Genomic DNA, 15,249 nt, shown 5'->3' on the forward strand with positions numbered 1-15,249 from the left:
ACTGCTGTTCATAGTTTTTATGTGTTTGTGTTTTTATAAACGAAATTATAAAGATTTTATAAAAAAAAGTTTAATAGAGGAATTATCATTAATTTGATGGAATTATCATAATTTCCAAGTGATTACTGAAAGAGTTTATCATGCCAGGCCTAACTACCTGGCAGACATGCAGGATAATGAATTTTTCTAAAGATTCCGGCTGTCGATGGCCACATTAAATACCTGATTTATGTAAACATGTTGTCACTTGAAAGCAGGTTTTCCAACTTTCACATCTATTTTGAGAGGTATTGCCATCTGAAAATAATGTTTTTTGTCGGTATATTGAGAAAACCAAAATTGTTAACGGACAGTTTATCGGCCTAATAAATTTATGTCGACATTTAGTAACAGGCAGTTTGTCGATACATTGAGAAAACGGGCCTTAGACTTATACAGAAAGATATTTCTGCTACCTTAAATTTTTTCTGAATTTAAAGAAAAACCTTTTTTTATACCCTTCGCCATGAGTGGCTACATTTTTCATTTGCGACCGACCCCTCAAAGTACATATATATATATTCTGGATCGTTATAGATAGCCATGTCCGTCTGCGCGTATATCTGTCTGTCAGTCTGTATGTTTCCATAGCCCACAAATAACTTACATACATGATTCATACATCAATATATCGGGAATTATTCCGGCTCGGTTGCTATTTAAAATCGGCCCACAAATGGCTGAGATATAAGGATAAAACCGGGATATCTAATGATAGATATTTCAAAGTTCATTGCAACGATGTATATAAGGCAAAATCGGGAAAAATATTTTTAACCCGAATTTTTATTCCAAAAAAAAAAAAAAAATTAAAATTAAAAAAAAATCGAAGAAACTTTTTTAAAAAAAAAAAATTAAAAAACAATTCTGTAAAAAAAATTAAATTTTGTTTACCTAAAAATATTTAAATAAATTTATTTTAAAATATAAGTTGGTGAAGGGTATATAAGATTCTGCACAGCCGAATGTAGCTCTCTTACTTGTTTTTGTTTAATATGAGTCTTATGTTTTTGTTTTCTATCTGCTAAAACAAAAAAATCAATAAACTTTACGACAAAATAATAAAAACAAATATAAAATATTTAGAATACAATAAAGTTTAGCTATTATTACTACAATAGCAGTAGTAGTGTCTGCATTATTAATATAAAACATTTAGTGCTTTTAAAAAATATAAAAACAACAGAAATTATAAAAATAAAATTAAATAATAAAATATTTTACATAACAACAAAAACTGGGTCATTTATTTTAATATTTACAAAAGACAATAAAATTGTCATAAAAAAAAAATTAAACACACCTATACATACTAGGGCTTAAACACATACACGTACACACAGATACACACAAATATGCAGATTTAAATTTATACAGGATCGTAGTGAAAGTTAAAAGTTTTACAACTAAAAAGTAAAAATAATTTAGTTGTATATATGTATGTAGTATTTTTTGTATTAAAGAGAAACAGAACAAAGTGGAAATTGTCAAGAGAGGAAGAAAAATTTGACATTTAATAACTAAAACTTTTTGCGATTTTTTTCCCAAAGACACTTCAACAGTTTTTCTTGCTTTATAAAGTGGAAGTGGAAAAACATCAACTACAAGGGAGGGTGGGGGTTGAACAGGTGAATACAGTTTAAAAGGAAACGGTGAAACGACAAATACAAACATTTAAACTAGGAACAAGATTTAAAAAGTGCCAAGAAACAAATCTATTTATAAAAAAACAAACGATTGTTACTTTTGGTGGTTGGTGATTGGGAATGTAATTGAAAACTACTTTTGCATTAAGGAAATATTTACTATTAACGACACAAACAACAACAATAAAGTACAATTATGAATTAATAATACCAACAACAAAGAGTATTTGTTGAATGTGAAATTGCTTGATTCCTGAAAACAACCAAGTGGTACAGGACAACATTTAAACAAACAGTGGTGCAATTTTACTGAGAAGAGAAATTTACATACCTTACGGACCAAAGAAGAGAAAACATTCGTCAAAACGGAAGACAAACATCAACACCAAAGCAAAAGATGTAACTGTTGTTGTTGTTTAAGACAGTGAAATAAGGACTCTTACATCCTGCTTACACTTCTTGCCACTAAGAAGTTTTTCAAACTGCATGTGTGTAAATTATTATTATTTTCTTTTCCTTTTTTGATATGTTTGATTGTTTGTTTGTTTAAGGAAGTCATTGTCTTTATTTGTTCAACAACTTGAGCAAACAGCAAACAGATGATGATGATGATGATGCTGCTGCTGCTTTTGGTTCTGATGATGTTGATGATGACAATTACGTTGACAATGATGCTGATGATGAACAATATGAAGAGTTATTAAGGAAATCTTTGTCATTTGGCCAATAACACACACAAGCGCCAAGAGGAGACATAAATGATGGCAACAGTGAAGATGTGTAGCTTGACAAACAAAATAAAACAACTATAACAGACAACAGCTCAACCAAATCAAAATCAGAAGCAACAAAAACTTTATAATCGTCTTATTTCTGTTTTCCTCTTTTTCCGTTTCCATCACTGCATAATGTCGAACGAGGATGCTGGCTCATAAAACACACACTCACTCATTCAATAGTTAGTTCTCTCTCGTTCACTTGCTGCTCACTTCACTTCATTTTATTTCCGCATCTTTCTACTTTGGTTGTGTGTGCAGGAGAATTTATAAATGTTGGCATTTTTCATGGAAAATTTCATTTTAATATGTTTAATGAAAAAAATTGCACAAATTGTTTTCCGCGTGCATGGAGGCCAGACAGTCACTCCTGGAGTGATGATAGTGGAGCAGCAAAAGTTCAATTTGCTTTTCTTTTTTTTCTTTATGTGCCACGTTCAATATGGCTTGGAAGGAGACGTGTGTAGAAAAAGGCCACTAGAGTTACGAGTAAAAAGGTTCAATGTATTATTAAACGTATACATCATATTGTAGTTTCTTGCAGTAATTTTTATTTTTTTTTTTGCTTTAATTGCCAAATTGTTGTTGGTCGTTTTGATATGTTACTGAGGATGGTGGTATGTTGTTATGATGCACTGCCGGCAGATGTTTCGTGTCGTGACGATGAAATAATTTCATTCATTATTACTAAATGTATGTTTGTTCGCATGAATTGTGTCGCACATGTTGGATGCCATGCAGAGAACATGTTGAGTAACATCGTCTTGTTGCGAATCTCTGCAAAGTACCACACAATTTAAGGATCAACAAATTTTCCAAACGATAATTATAACGACATCAAGTATAAGGACATAAAAAGACAGATTCACACACACTTACAGTACTCACAAACACACACGTACACACTCATTCGGAGCAGGAAAATATCTTATATTAAGGACTCAAGGAATTGGTACAAATGATTTCGTTGTTGATTTCATAACTGTTCTTTAGAAGTTATTGCAAATTGATGGAATCTGGAAACTGTACTTCAAAGTTTTCGAACTAATAATGGCCTTTGACCTTTTGCTACTACCTTTTTCTACTAAGTATCATAAGACCTTTGTTTTACAATCTTTAAAATTAAGTCTACAATTGAAAAGACTTTGGAAGATTTTTCGAAACGTAAAACTCAGTTATATTTAGTCATTGTATACACAGAGAAAACAGATTCGTAGTAGCAACCGATTTTGTTGCTGAATCGAATGATTCGGTTGCACACATAGGATTTTTCGGTTCTTTCAGCAGAAAATCAGTTGATAAAGACGAATTTCGGTTGAAGCAATCAAACTTTTGTTACCATTTCTAAAATGTTATAGCCACTACTGTAAAATTCGGTTTCTAAGGTAGAATCATTCGATTGGCAACAAATTTGGTTTCTACTATGAATCTGTTTTCTCTGTATAGATATGAAAGAAGTCGATATAATGATGTCCGTTTATCCGTGCTATCCTTCGGGCCATAGTGGTTTTGAAGCTATCTTAATGAAATGTCACATATTTAGTGCTGAGGTGTTTTAGAGTTGACTTGTATTTACATGGGTTCGTAGTTGTAATGAGGCTACGTCTCGAGCCTACAAAATTTGTGAAAATTTTATTAAAAATTATTTTCCGAATGGCAAGAAATTTTATATTTAGATAGTATTGGGTGTAAGAGATCGTACGTGAAGCCCAGCCAACCAGGCGAATCGACACCAATGCTAAATATCTGTGGCGCTAAGATAATGCTCTGTGTTTAGCGGTGGGAAAAGGGTCCTATATATTATGAGCTGCTGAAATCTGGCCAGACCATCACATGAAACCTGTACCGATCGCGAAGTTTTGCATTTTTGTTTCGATCGATGCAGAACGCAACCTCTGGGATATGCATCACTTTGGAACAGAATATACGGCTTGATTTGTTCTTGGCCTCAAAAGATGAGCAGTTCTTTTGCCAGAAAGATGTGAAAAGGCCATAGCTAATAACGGCCAATACTTTGAGTAAAATTATATTGTATAAATGCTTCAAAATAAAAGCTAAACATTTGAAAAATCCCGCATTTTTAAGTCATACACACAAGACTTGGAAATATCTTAGTTCAAGAGACGTGATTTACAAAATTATGGTCATAATTTTTTAAAATTTGGTAGGAACGATGTGAGCTAATTTGGGGAGCTATCCACTAGGCTCCACTCCAACTATGTGAAATTTCATAAATATATCTGCAATCGTTCACGAGCTACTGAATTATATTCAAAATAAAAAATTGTTAAACCACTATGCGGACCCACATATGATATAAATATATCAGATACTAGATGAGATATAAGCAAAAATCCAAGACTAGGTAGATATTAGCCTACATATCGGTCCAATTTACAGAGAGTAGTTAACATTTTTACTGTCGTATTAAACTGACTTATTTGCCTCAATATTTGTGTTGTGATGTCACCGTGTTAAAATATTTCATTCCCTGTTTTCTTCATGCCACTGTGATGCATAAACAACTTTTATTGAAAAAAGTACTTCATCCTGAATTTATTAAAACAAAATTATTTATTTTATTAACACCAGATTCAATTCACCTTCTACAAAACTTTAATTGCTCTTTAAAGTTTTTCTATTTCAATTAGAATTTCTGTTCAATAAAATGTTGAATTGTAAATGCACTTCTTGTGCTTAATACCACTGTGTAGCGTAAGAGGGAGGTAGGTGTTAGGAAAATAGCACATAGTTAGTTCCAACAATAGAACAGAAGACATTTTTATTTAAATACTATTTTTCTTAAAAAAAAACTTGTAGCAAATTCATTAAGAAATGTTTATTTGATGAAGGTAAGTTTGTCTTTTATTCTTTTATTTTGATTTCTCAAACTTCTGCAAGTTTGTTTTGACAGCAGAAAAACAATTACAGGGAAACACTTGCACGTTAAGGGTTTTTCTTAAGAATTATAAATTAATTTTACTCGCAAATAACATAATTGTTTAAAGAAAACCCGTTTTAACCTCAGTTTTAGAAAAGAGGATGTTTATAAAGTAAAAATTAAAAAAGAAATAAATAATATGCTAGATTAAGAAAAAGAAAAGCACGAAAAGAAAGCTCTTAATTAAATAAAATAAATTTACATTTGTACCAAACAAGATAAATAAAAAAATTTAAAGATTTGGCCAAAAACCAACCAACAGAGAAAGAATGAAAGAAGTAATAAACAAAATAACACCGTAAAGGAGCCTTAGGTACCAAAAAAAGCGAATTTGTTTATTTACATTAGAAATTATTTAAAATTAACGTAAATTATGAAAATAAAGTTGTTAAGGTTTTAGGTAATAAACACAGAATTATTTATATGGGGGATTTCATGTCAAGTGAACCAACTTTTGAAATCGATGTCTTCCGATCGGGATGAAATTTGCACCAAGGTTAGCTCTATTGGATAGTAACTCAGACACAATTTTTCAACAACATCGGTCGAGAACTCTCTGAGTTATAGGGGGTAAAATTTTGACAATTTGGTCAAACAGGGGTTTTTTCTTATCCATGTAACTTATTACCTATTGTTCTTAGCAAAATGTGTTCCAAATAGTATAGATAGCTATTTCTTCGATCTTTCGAAAAAAAATATTTAAAAAAAAAAATAAAAAATTTTTAATATTTTTTTTCCGAAATCAAAAACTTTTTTGACTTTTTTTTAAAATACGCTATTTTTTTTATTTTTTTTTTTTTCTTAAAATAAAGTTTAGATATTTTCCTTGAACACCTACTTGGTCGCTTAGTGGGATGCGAGTGGGATATCTATCAAAATAAATATTTTGTAACTCAAAATATAAAATTTTTGACTTTTTTTGCAAAATCAAAAACTTTGTTGACTTTTTTTTTTTCAAAATGGACCCTTTTTTAATCTTTTTTTTTTAGGTCAAACAAAAGCTTAGATATTATCCTTGAAGACCCTTTTGGTCGCTTAGTGGGATGCGAGTGGGATATCTATCAAAATAAATATTTTTTAACTCAAGACTTACAATTTTTGACTTTTTTTTTTGCAAATACGATTTTTTTTCCAAATGGGCCCTTTTTTTAAAATTTTTTTTGTAGTCAAAAGAAAGCTTAGGTCCATTCCTTTAAGATATTTTTAGTCCCTTAGTGGGATGCGAGTAGGATATCTATCAAAATAAATATTTTGTAACGCAAGACATACAATTTTTTAATTTTTTTTTGCAAAATCAAAATTTTTTCCAATATGGGCCCTTTTTTAATTTTTTTTTTTTGCTCAAAAGAAAGCCTAGGTCCATTCCTTTAAGATATTTTTAGTCCCTTAGTGGGATGCGAGTGGGATATCTATCAAAATAAATATTTTGTAACGCAAGACATACAATTTTTTAATTTTTTTTTGCAAAATCGAAATTTTTTTCCAATATGGGACTTTTTTTTAAAAATTTTTTTTGCTCAAAAGAAAGCTTAGGTCTTTTCCTTTAAGACCTATTTTGTCACTTATTAAGATGTGAGTAGGATATCTATTAAAATAAAAATGTTGTAACTCAAGACATTCAATTATTGACTTTTTTTTTGCAAATTCGAATTTTTTTTCAAAATGGGCCCTTTTTTAAAAATTTTTTTTTAGTCAAAAGAAAGCTTAGGTCCATTCCTTTAAGATATTTTAGGTCCCTTAGTGGGATACGAGTGGGATATCTATCAAAATAAATATTTTGTAACTCAAGATATACAATTTTTGATTTTTTGGCAAAATCAAAAACTTTTTTGACTTTTTTTTAAAATGGGCCCTTTTTGAAATTTTTTTTTTTGCTATAAAGAAAGCTTAGGCCTATTCCTTTAAGATGGTTTTGATCGCTTAGTGGGATGCGAGTGGGATATATATCAAAATAAATGTTTTGTAACTCAAGACATACAATTTTTGTGTTAAAACATTTATTTTGATAGATATCCCACTCGCATCCCACTAAGGGACTAAAAATATCTTAAAGGAATGGACCTAGGCTTTCTTTTGAGCAAAAAAAAAAAATTAAAAAAGGGCCCATATTAGAAAAAAAATTTTGATTTTGCAAAAAAAAATTAAAAAATTGTATGTCTTGCGTTACAAAATATTTATTTTGATAGATATCCTACTCGCATCCCACTAAGGGACTAAAAATATCTTAAAGGAATGGACCTAAGCTTTCTTTTGACTACAAAAAAAATTTTAAAAAAAGGGCCCATTTGGAAAAAAAATCGTATTTGCAAAAAAAAAAGTCAAAAATTGTAAGTCTCGAGTTAAAAAATATTTATTTTGATAGATATCCCACTCGCATCCCACTAAGCGACCAAAAGGGTCTTCAAGGATAATATCTAAGCTTTTGTTTGACCTAAAAAAAAAGATTAAAAAAGGGTCCATTTTGAAAAAAAAAAGTCAACAAAGTTTTTGATTTTGCAAAAAAAGTCAAAAATTTTATGTTTTGAGTTACAAAATATTTATTTTGATAGATATCCCACTCGCATCCCACTAAGCGACCAAGTAGGTGTTCAAGGAAAATATCTAAACTTTATTTTAAGAAAAAAAAAAAAATAAAAAAAAAAGCGTATTTTAAAAAAAAGTCAAAAAAGTTTTTGATTTCGGAAAAAAAATATTAAAAATTTTTTATTTTTTTTTTTAAATATTTTTTTTCGAAAGATCGAAGAAATAGCTATCTATACTATTTGGAACACATTTTGCTAAGAACAATAGGTAATAAGTTACATGGATAAGAAAAAACCCCTGTTTGACCAAATTGTCAAAATTTTACCCCCTATAACTCAGAGAGTTCTCGACCGATGTTGTTGAAAAATTGTGTCTGAGTTACTATCCAATAGAGCTAACCTTGGTGCAAATTTCATCCCGATCGGAAGACATCGATTTCAAAAGTTGGTTCACTTGACATGAAATCCCCCATATACAAAAAAACAACTCGTCTTATTCTCGCCAATTCCCCCCGAATTTTCTTTAAAACGCAATATACCTATAGATGGCTTCGGGGGGAATACAGGCAAATGAATCAACACAAAGTAAACATTTTTATGGATGAAACAAAAAGGAAAATCAAAATGAAACTCACCTGAGATTTTGAACGCATCGTTGGTTGATATTTTCGACGAATTTTACGTGGACAACATACACACAATATACGCACAAAGGCTCTGCAATTATAAAAACAAATAAACCCACCTTACAGCATAAAGAACATTTTTGTGTAATACTTAATATTTCAACAAAAAAACAAAATATGTAAAAGAAAATATAATAAAAAATTTATATTGAGTGTTAATGTAAATTTATACTTATGTAGCCAAGAGTATATTCGTTAAAGCAGGATATCAGCTAAAGATAATAAAAAAAATGTATTTACATATACAAATTGCTCATAAAACGATTTCAAGAAATACGAAATGAAAAGAAATCTGTATAAAGTGGCAAAAGCATACAATTTTAAATATTTCCTTTCTCTTTAATAACACGGTGCTACGATGTAAAAAAAACTTGGAAAACGACCTAGCGTAGGTTATAGGGCTTGCTGAGTACATTAGAAATTGGAAAATTTCCAAAACACCCTCAAATTCAGAAGTTATTCTGAAAAAACCGTTTTCAGTTATGTCCGTGAACTTATCGATCTGTAACTCAGTCAGTCTCTGTCCGACTTTAAATTTTTTAACGGTGTTAAAAAGAAAACTGATTACGCTTTAAAATGACGTGCTTGTTAGCTATGAGTATTGTTTTTGTTAAGAATATCTAAAAGAAAAACAAAATTTATCAACTTTTTTGATTTTAATCGCTTTTCAATGCTTATTTTGATATGGAAGCTTATACAAATTTATACCTTTTTTTAATAAAAGTTAAAGTTAAATAACTTTTGCAAGTATAAACCGATTTTAACAACTAATATCTCGTTTTTGTCTACATAAAATTGTCTATAAAATACTATGCAAAAAAATAGGGTTTCATAGAAAAAAATTAAAATAACTATTGTTGAATTTGAAAAATTAGGAAAAAAAATAAAAAAGAATGCCAAACTATTTATAAAAACTTACACAATTTCTAGGAAATTGGTCTGGCAACACTATGTTGTGGTAGACGTGCATAATTTGTGCTCTTGATAAAAATTATAAAATTAATCTGTTTTTTTTGCAAAAAATATAAAAATTATACATTAAAAACATTTTATATTCACATCTTCAATTGGTTAAAGTTATTTTATTTTTAAAACAATTAAAATAAATAGAATATCAACATTTATTTTTTGTTTTACCAACAACGACCTACGAATAAAGTACAAAGCAAACAAGTAAAAACGATACAAATTGCAATTTTATTGTCGTTAGTGTCTACCATTTTCTAATATTTTCTTCACAACGTTAAATATCATAAATACATTAAAAAATACAATAAAATGGCATATCTTTGTGGAGTGTGTGATGTGGATACCTCTGGGACAAGATGCCTGCTGTGCAGATTGTGTGATATTTGGTACCATGCTGACTGTGAAAACGTTTCCAAGGTTTTGTTCTCTACACTAGATAAAAATCGTAATTTGGCATTTACTTGCAAAAGATGTATGGACAATCCACCTGATAATTCTGATAATGCGTTCAAGGCTGAAATAAGGAAGCAATATTCTACACTTAATAACTCCATCAATATTATGAAAAGTGAACAATCTGAAATAAAAACTAAAGTTGATTCTGTCATCAGTGAAGTTCGTGCAGAACTGTCCAATAGTCTTAAAGAAATTAAAGATGAGATTACAAGCTGTAAAACCCTTGTGAATTCTAATGATACAGCTTATAAGAAAAAGTTTTACGAGCTTGAACTGCAGAACCACATGCTTCAACACCGCTTTAATCGAGCTGACATTGTCATAACTGGCCTTTCAAATAATTTAGATGACCTTATACAAATTACTAACAGCTTGTGTGAACATCTCAAAGTGGATATTGATCCTGGTGATATTCTTAATGCTATTTACATAAAAAATGGAAATGCGATTCTTGTTAAATTTGGTCAAATTGTCAAACGAGATAAGGTTATCTCAGAATATTTTAAACACAAATCCCTTAAAGTTTCTAATATTGTTGGTGGAACAAATGACAACCGCGTCTACTTGAATGACAATTATACAAGTCTTGCTAATAAATTACTTAAAATATGCTGGAAGTTAAAAAGTGACAAGAAGATAAATGGTTACAATATTATAAATCGAGAAGTTCTAATGGCAAAAATTACTATGATTAATGGAGATGTGAAGACTGTCAGCTTTCAGGAATGTATCGACTTATTCAAATTAAATTTTAAATAGCCCTCTAACTAATCTACTAACTAATTTACATTCTAATTTTTATATTTATTCATAACCAATTTATCCTCAATGTTTATTTTTCTTCAAGTTTATTTATTTAGACTTATATGATCTATATATTTTGTGCTTTTTCATTATCCCACTAGACATTTTTGAGTGTGTTTTAACAATGGCAGAGTCTATTGTCTATAATTCTGTGTCGCTTTATGAGTTACTAAAATTTGTTCACTTTATTTTCTATCAAAATTTTACCTTGACACCGTCTAGAACACACTCTCCAAACTATTAATACATAACCCTAACAATGTTTTTCTTTCATTTAAACTTATATTTATAAAGAAATAAATTTCAATTTGAAAACTTAATAGCAGTATCAATATTTTTTGTAAGTGCCCATAGTAAGTGTGGATTTCACTTATACATTTTTTATAAGTGCTTATTTTATGCTTACTTAGGGTGATCGCCTGGAATTTATTTTTTTTTTGGTTTTTTTTAACTAATTTAAATATTGATTTATCATTTTATCTAGCGATAAAATGAAATAAATCATTATTTATAAATGCTCATCTAATTTGTTAAATAAATTCCTATAAATTTCAATCTATGTATATGACTTTGGAATAATGTTAAAGCACCTTTCAATCAAATTTTCTTCTATTTTATTTTTATATGAAATAATTTTTTAAGTATACTACTATTAATTTTTGTCAAGTAGCTTATTATTATATAATGAAGTTATTTTTTCTCATATCGAAAATGTTATATAATTATTTTGTTGTTGTAATTATTAGGCTCCCCCTTAAGTATAAATATTGTTTGATTTTTGATGACCCATAATTATAATCTCGGTCCTATAGCCACTGACAATTCAATTTTAAATAACTGTTTATCCTCTTCTGTGGATTGTTTGAATATTGGCCATATTAATGCCCAAAGTTTATGTCCATCTAATTCAAGCACTAAACTTGATGAATTTAAAAACACCTTTACTGATTCTTATCTTGATATAATTGGAGTATCGGAAACATGGTTTAAACCTGACATTCTTTCATCATCTTTATCTCTTACGGGTTACAATCTGGTTAGAAATGATCGCCCAAGAAATACAAGTCGAAGTAATCTTCCTAGTAGAGCTGGTGGTGTTTGCTTATATTTATCTAATAAACTACGCTACAAAATAATTTTTAGGAGCAGACAATATGGTGTTTGTGAATCGTTATTTGTTGAGATTTTTGGTAATGATGTTTCTGCAATTGTTGGTGTTGTTTATTTGCCTAGTGGTGATATACATTCATTTGAAAGCCTTCATAGTGACTTATTAGATAGATATTCTAATATTATCATTATGGGGGATTTCAACTGTAATCTTTTTAACCCAGTCAAATCAAATAACTTTCGAGGAATAGTCTCTAGATGTGGCCTCCACATTACTCATAACTGTTTGCCAACTCATGTTCATTTATCTAATAATTCCACCTCTCTCTTAGATTTTTTCCTAATTAGCCAACCTTCTACTGTTATTAATAAAACCCAATTGCAATTTCCGTTTTTCTCATCATATCACAGTTTTATTTTAATTTCCATCAAATTTTCTATGCATTTACGTAATGACGTAGTTCGATTTAAAAATTATAATCATGTTAACTTTAATGATCTAATCCAATATTTTGAGCAATTCGACATATCCCCTATTTTTTGTACCAATGATGTTGATTTCCAATTGTCAACTTTGACTGACTTAATTGATGGCCTTCATAACTTTGTCCCCACATCCACAGTTAGACCAAACTCGTCTCTCTTCAGTTGGATGAAATCTAGAAATATTACGCATGCCAGATCTGAAAGAGATCATGCTTATGGGGCTTACCTTAGGAATAGAACTGATGCAAATTGGAAGAGCTACTGTAGACTTAGGAATAAGGCTAAATCTATAATTAGGAAGACTCGTCAGAAATATGGTGAACGTTTGTTTACTGGGATTAATAATAATCAAATGTGGAGTAGGATACGTAGGTTGGGTATTACTGGTCGTGTGGAACCTGAAGCTGATAATATGGATGTAGAGGAAATAGCTAACAAATTTCTTAATAACATGAGGCCTAATATTTATGGTGAATTTGAATTTGGTAACTTCTCTGAGAGTATTGAATCTTTTTCTTTTGATCCAGTTACTGAAACTGATATTCTTATAGCCTTAAACTCCATTAAATCTAATGCTACCGGACATGACAACATTCCTATTAAATTTATAAAAATTATTTTCCCTCTTATTTCTTCTAGTTTTTTACATATCATAAATACAATATTTACTGTCTGTAAGTTTCCCACAAATTGGAAAATTGGTAAAGTTGTACCTATCTCTAAAAATGGCAATTTTGATTACGATAATTTAAGACCTATAACTATTTTACCGGCTATATCTAAAATTATAGAAAATTTAATCAAGGTACAGATTTTATCCTATTGTAATCAGTTTTCATTATTTAATCCAAATCAATACGCTTTTCAAAGGAATCTTAATACTACTTCTTTACTACTCTCACTTACTGAATCTATTAGGAGAAAGCTTGACAGTCATGAAAATTGCACAATGATTTCTTTAGATCTTACTAAGGCTTTTGATCGTATCAATCATAATATTCTTATAAAAAAGCTCCATGAGAACTTCAATTTTTCGAAATCAGCATGCAAATTAATATACTCATATCTCATTGATCGATTCCAATACGTTTCCTTAAATGAATCTTGCTCCAGTACTGGTCTAGTTACTTCGGGGGTACCCCAAGGGTCAGTTCTTGGACCTATATTATTTCTTATCTATTTGAATGATGGGATTTCAATTATGAATAATGGCATTTGTCAGCCCTATGTTTTTGCTGATGACATATTCTTGTTGTATGTTTCTGATTCTAGACTAATCAATTTTGAAAATTCTTTAAATGATCACCTCAACTCTATATCTATTTGGATGTATATGAACTCGCTTGAGATTAATCCTACCAAATCAAAAGCTATACAATTTAATTCATCTAATAGGAATTTGTCATCCCCCAGATTATTCATCAGTGGTCGTGAAATTTGCTTTACTGATTCTCTAAAATGTCTTGGTGTTATTTTAGACGCGAAACTCAAATTTTCAGATCATATTAATTCCATAGCTAACTCATGCTGTCTGGTCTTGAGAAATCTGTACCGTTTAAAAGCTTATACACCAAGACACATCAGGAGTCGACTGGCCTTTTCACTAATAATGTCACGAGTTAACTACTGCCTTGAGGTTTTTTCTGGGACTTGGGCCTATAATTTGAATATTATTGAGAAAGTTGTCAGAAAAATTGTACGCTATGTTTTTAATGTAAATATACAAGAACATGATCGAGTCTCGGCGCTTGTTCCTATATTTTTAAAATGTAAATTTTATGATTATCTTAACCTACGTATTTTACTTCACTTCTACAAAATCATGAGATATAGACAACCTCAATTACTTTTGAATATGTTTTCTTTTATTAATTCAATACGCAACATTCAGATAGATGTTCCACTAGGACATCTTTCTATTTTTGACCATTCCTTTTTGATAAGAATTCACCGAACTTGGAGTATACTTCCCAATGATCTCAAACTTTTTTCGTATTCTTACCTTACATACAAGAAGAAACTCTTGGACTACTTTAATAGAGATCAAAATTAAACTATACTTAATTTTTATGTCATTACCCATTTATATTGTTTAAACTTTGGCTATAGAAACCTTTAATTTTTAAATTTTATGCAATATTTATATGGCTGGGGAGCCTTTTAACTTTTAATTTTAATTTAATTTTCTATTTTAAATATTTACTTATGTTACTTACATACATAGATATATTCTTAACAATACATGTATTTTTTGGCCACGAAGGCTTCTTTGTATTGAAATTAAATAAATAAAAATATAGATCTTATACATATATTTTATGAAAGCTGTTTTATGAAAACTATAATTCTTTACCTAACTATAATTGTTGTCCTCACCTAGGCCTACAACCTCCACTAGGTGGCTTTTCAAGTTCTGATAATAAGTGTCATTTTGTAGAAGAGTGTAATTTTTAGTAATCGTATATTGAATTACTTTAAAAGTAAATGTCTACAAGGATAAACAAAATAAACAAGTTCTGAAGAAGCTATATTAGTTCCACAACAAGATCTAAAACCCATAAAATACCCTACATCACTATAGTAGGGGAGGGTGTTATGCATTTGTGCTGATGTTTGTAACGCCCAAAAACATTAGTCTAACACCCTTAAAGTGTACAGATGGACTCAGAACCACTTTCTGAGTCGATTGAACCTGCTCAATAGGAGACAGTCCCGAACTAGTGATCATTCGGGGTACAACTAGTAACATAACTAGCAACGTTACCCTTTTTCCATGTAATGGTGTTTTCTTTTCTGGCATAAATAATGCATTTA

General features: G+C 29.9%; 1 protein-coding gene across 1 annotated transcript in view; it reads right to left on the bottom strand.

Moving 5' to 3' along the window:
• Nucleotides 1–15,249, bottom strand: part of Dop1R2 (dopamine receptor 2) — a 33,051-nt gene that overhangs the window by 13,262 nt on the left and 4,540 nt on the right. Inside the window, exons 2-3 of the mRNA XM_065504152.1 lie at nucleotides 8,533–8,641; nucleotides 2,276–2,359 (exon numbers count right to left, since the gene is read on the bottom strand). Coding sequence (XP_065360224.1) covers nucleotides 2,276–2,359; nucleotides 8,533–8,641 — 193 coding nt within the window. The remainder of the gene's footprint in view (nucleotides 1–2,275; nucleotides 2,360–8,532; nucleotides 8,642–15,249) is intronic.

The sequence above is a fragment of the Calliphora vicina genome, chromosome 1 (assembly GCF_958450345.1).
Source record: "Calliphora vicina chromosome 1, idCalVici1.1, whole genome shotgun sequence".
NCBI classification, from domain to species: Eukaryota; Metazoa; Arthropoda; class Insecta; order Diptera; family Calliphoridae; genus Calliphora; species Calliphora vicina.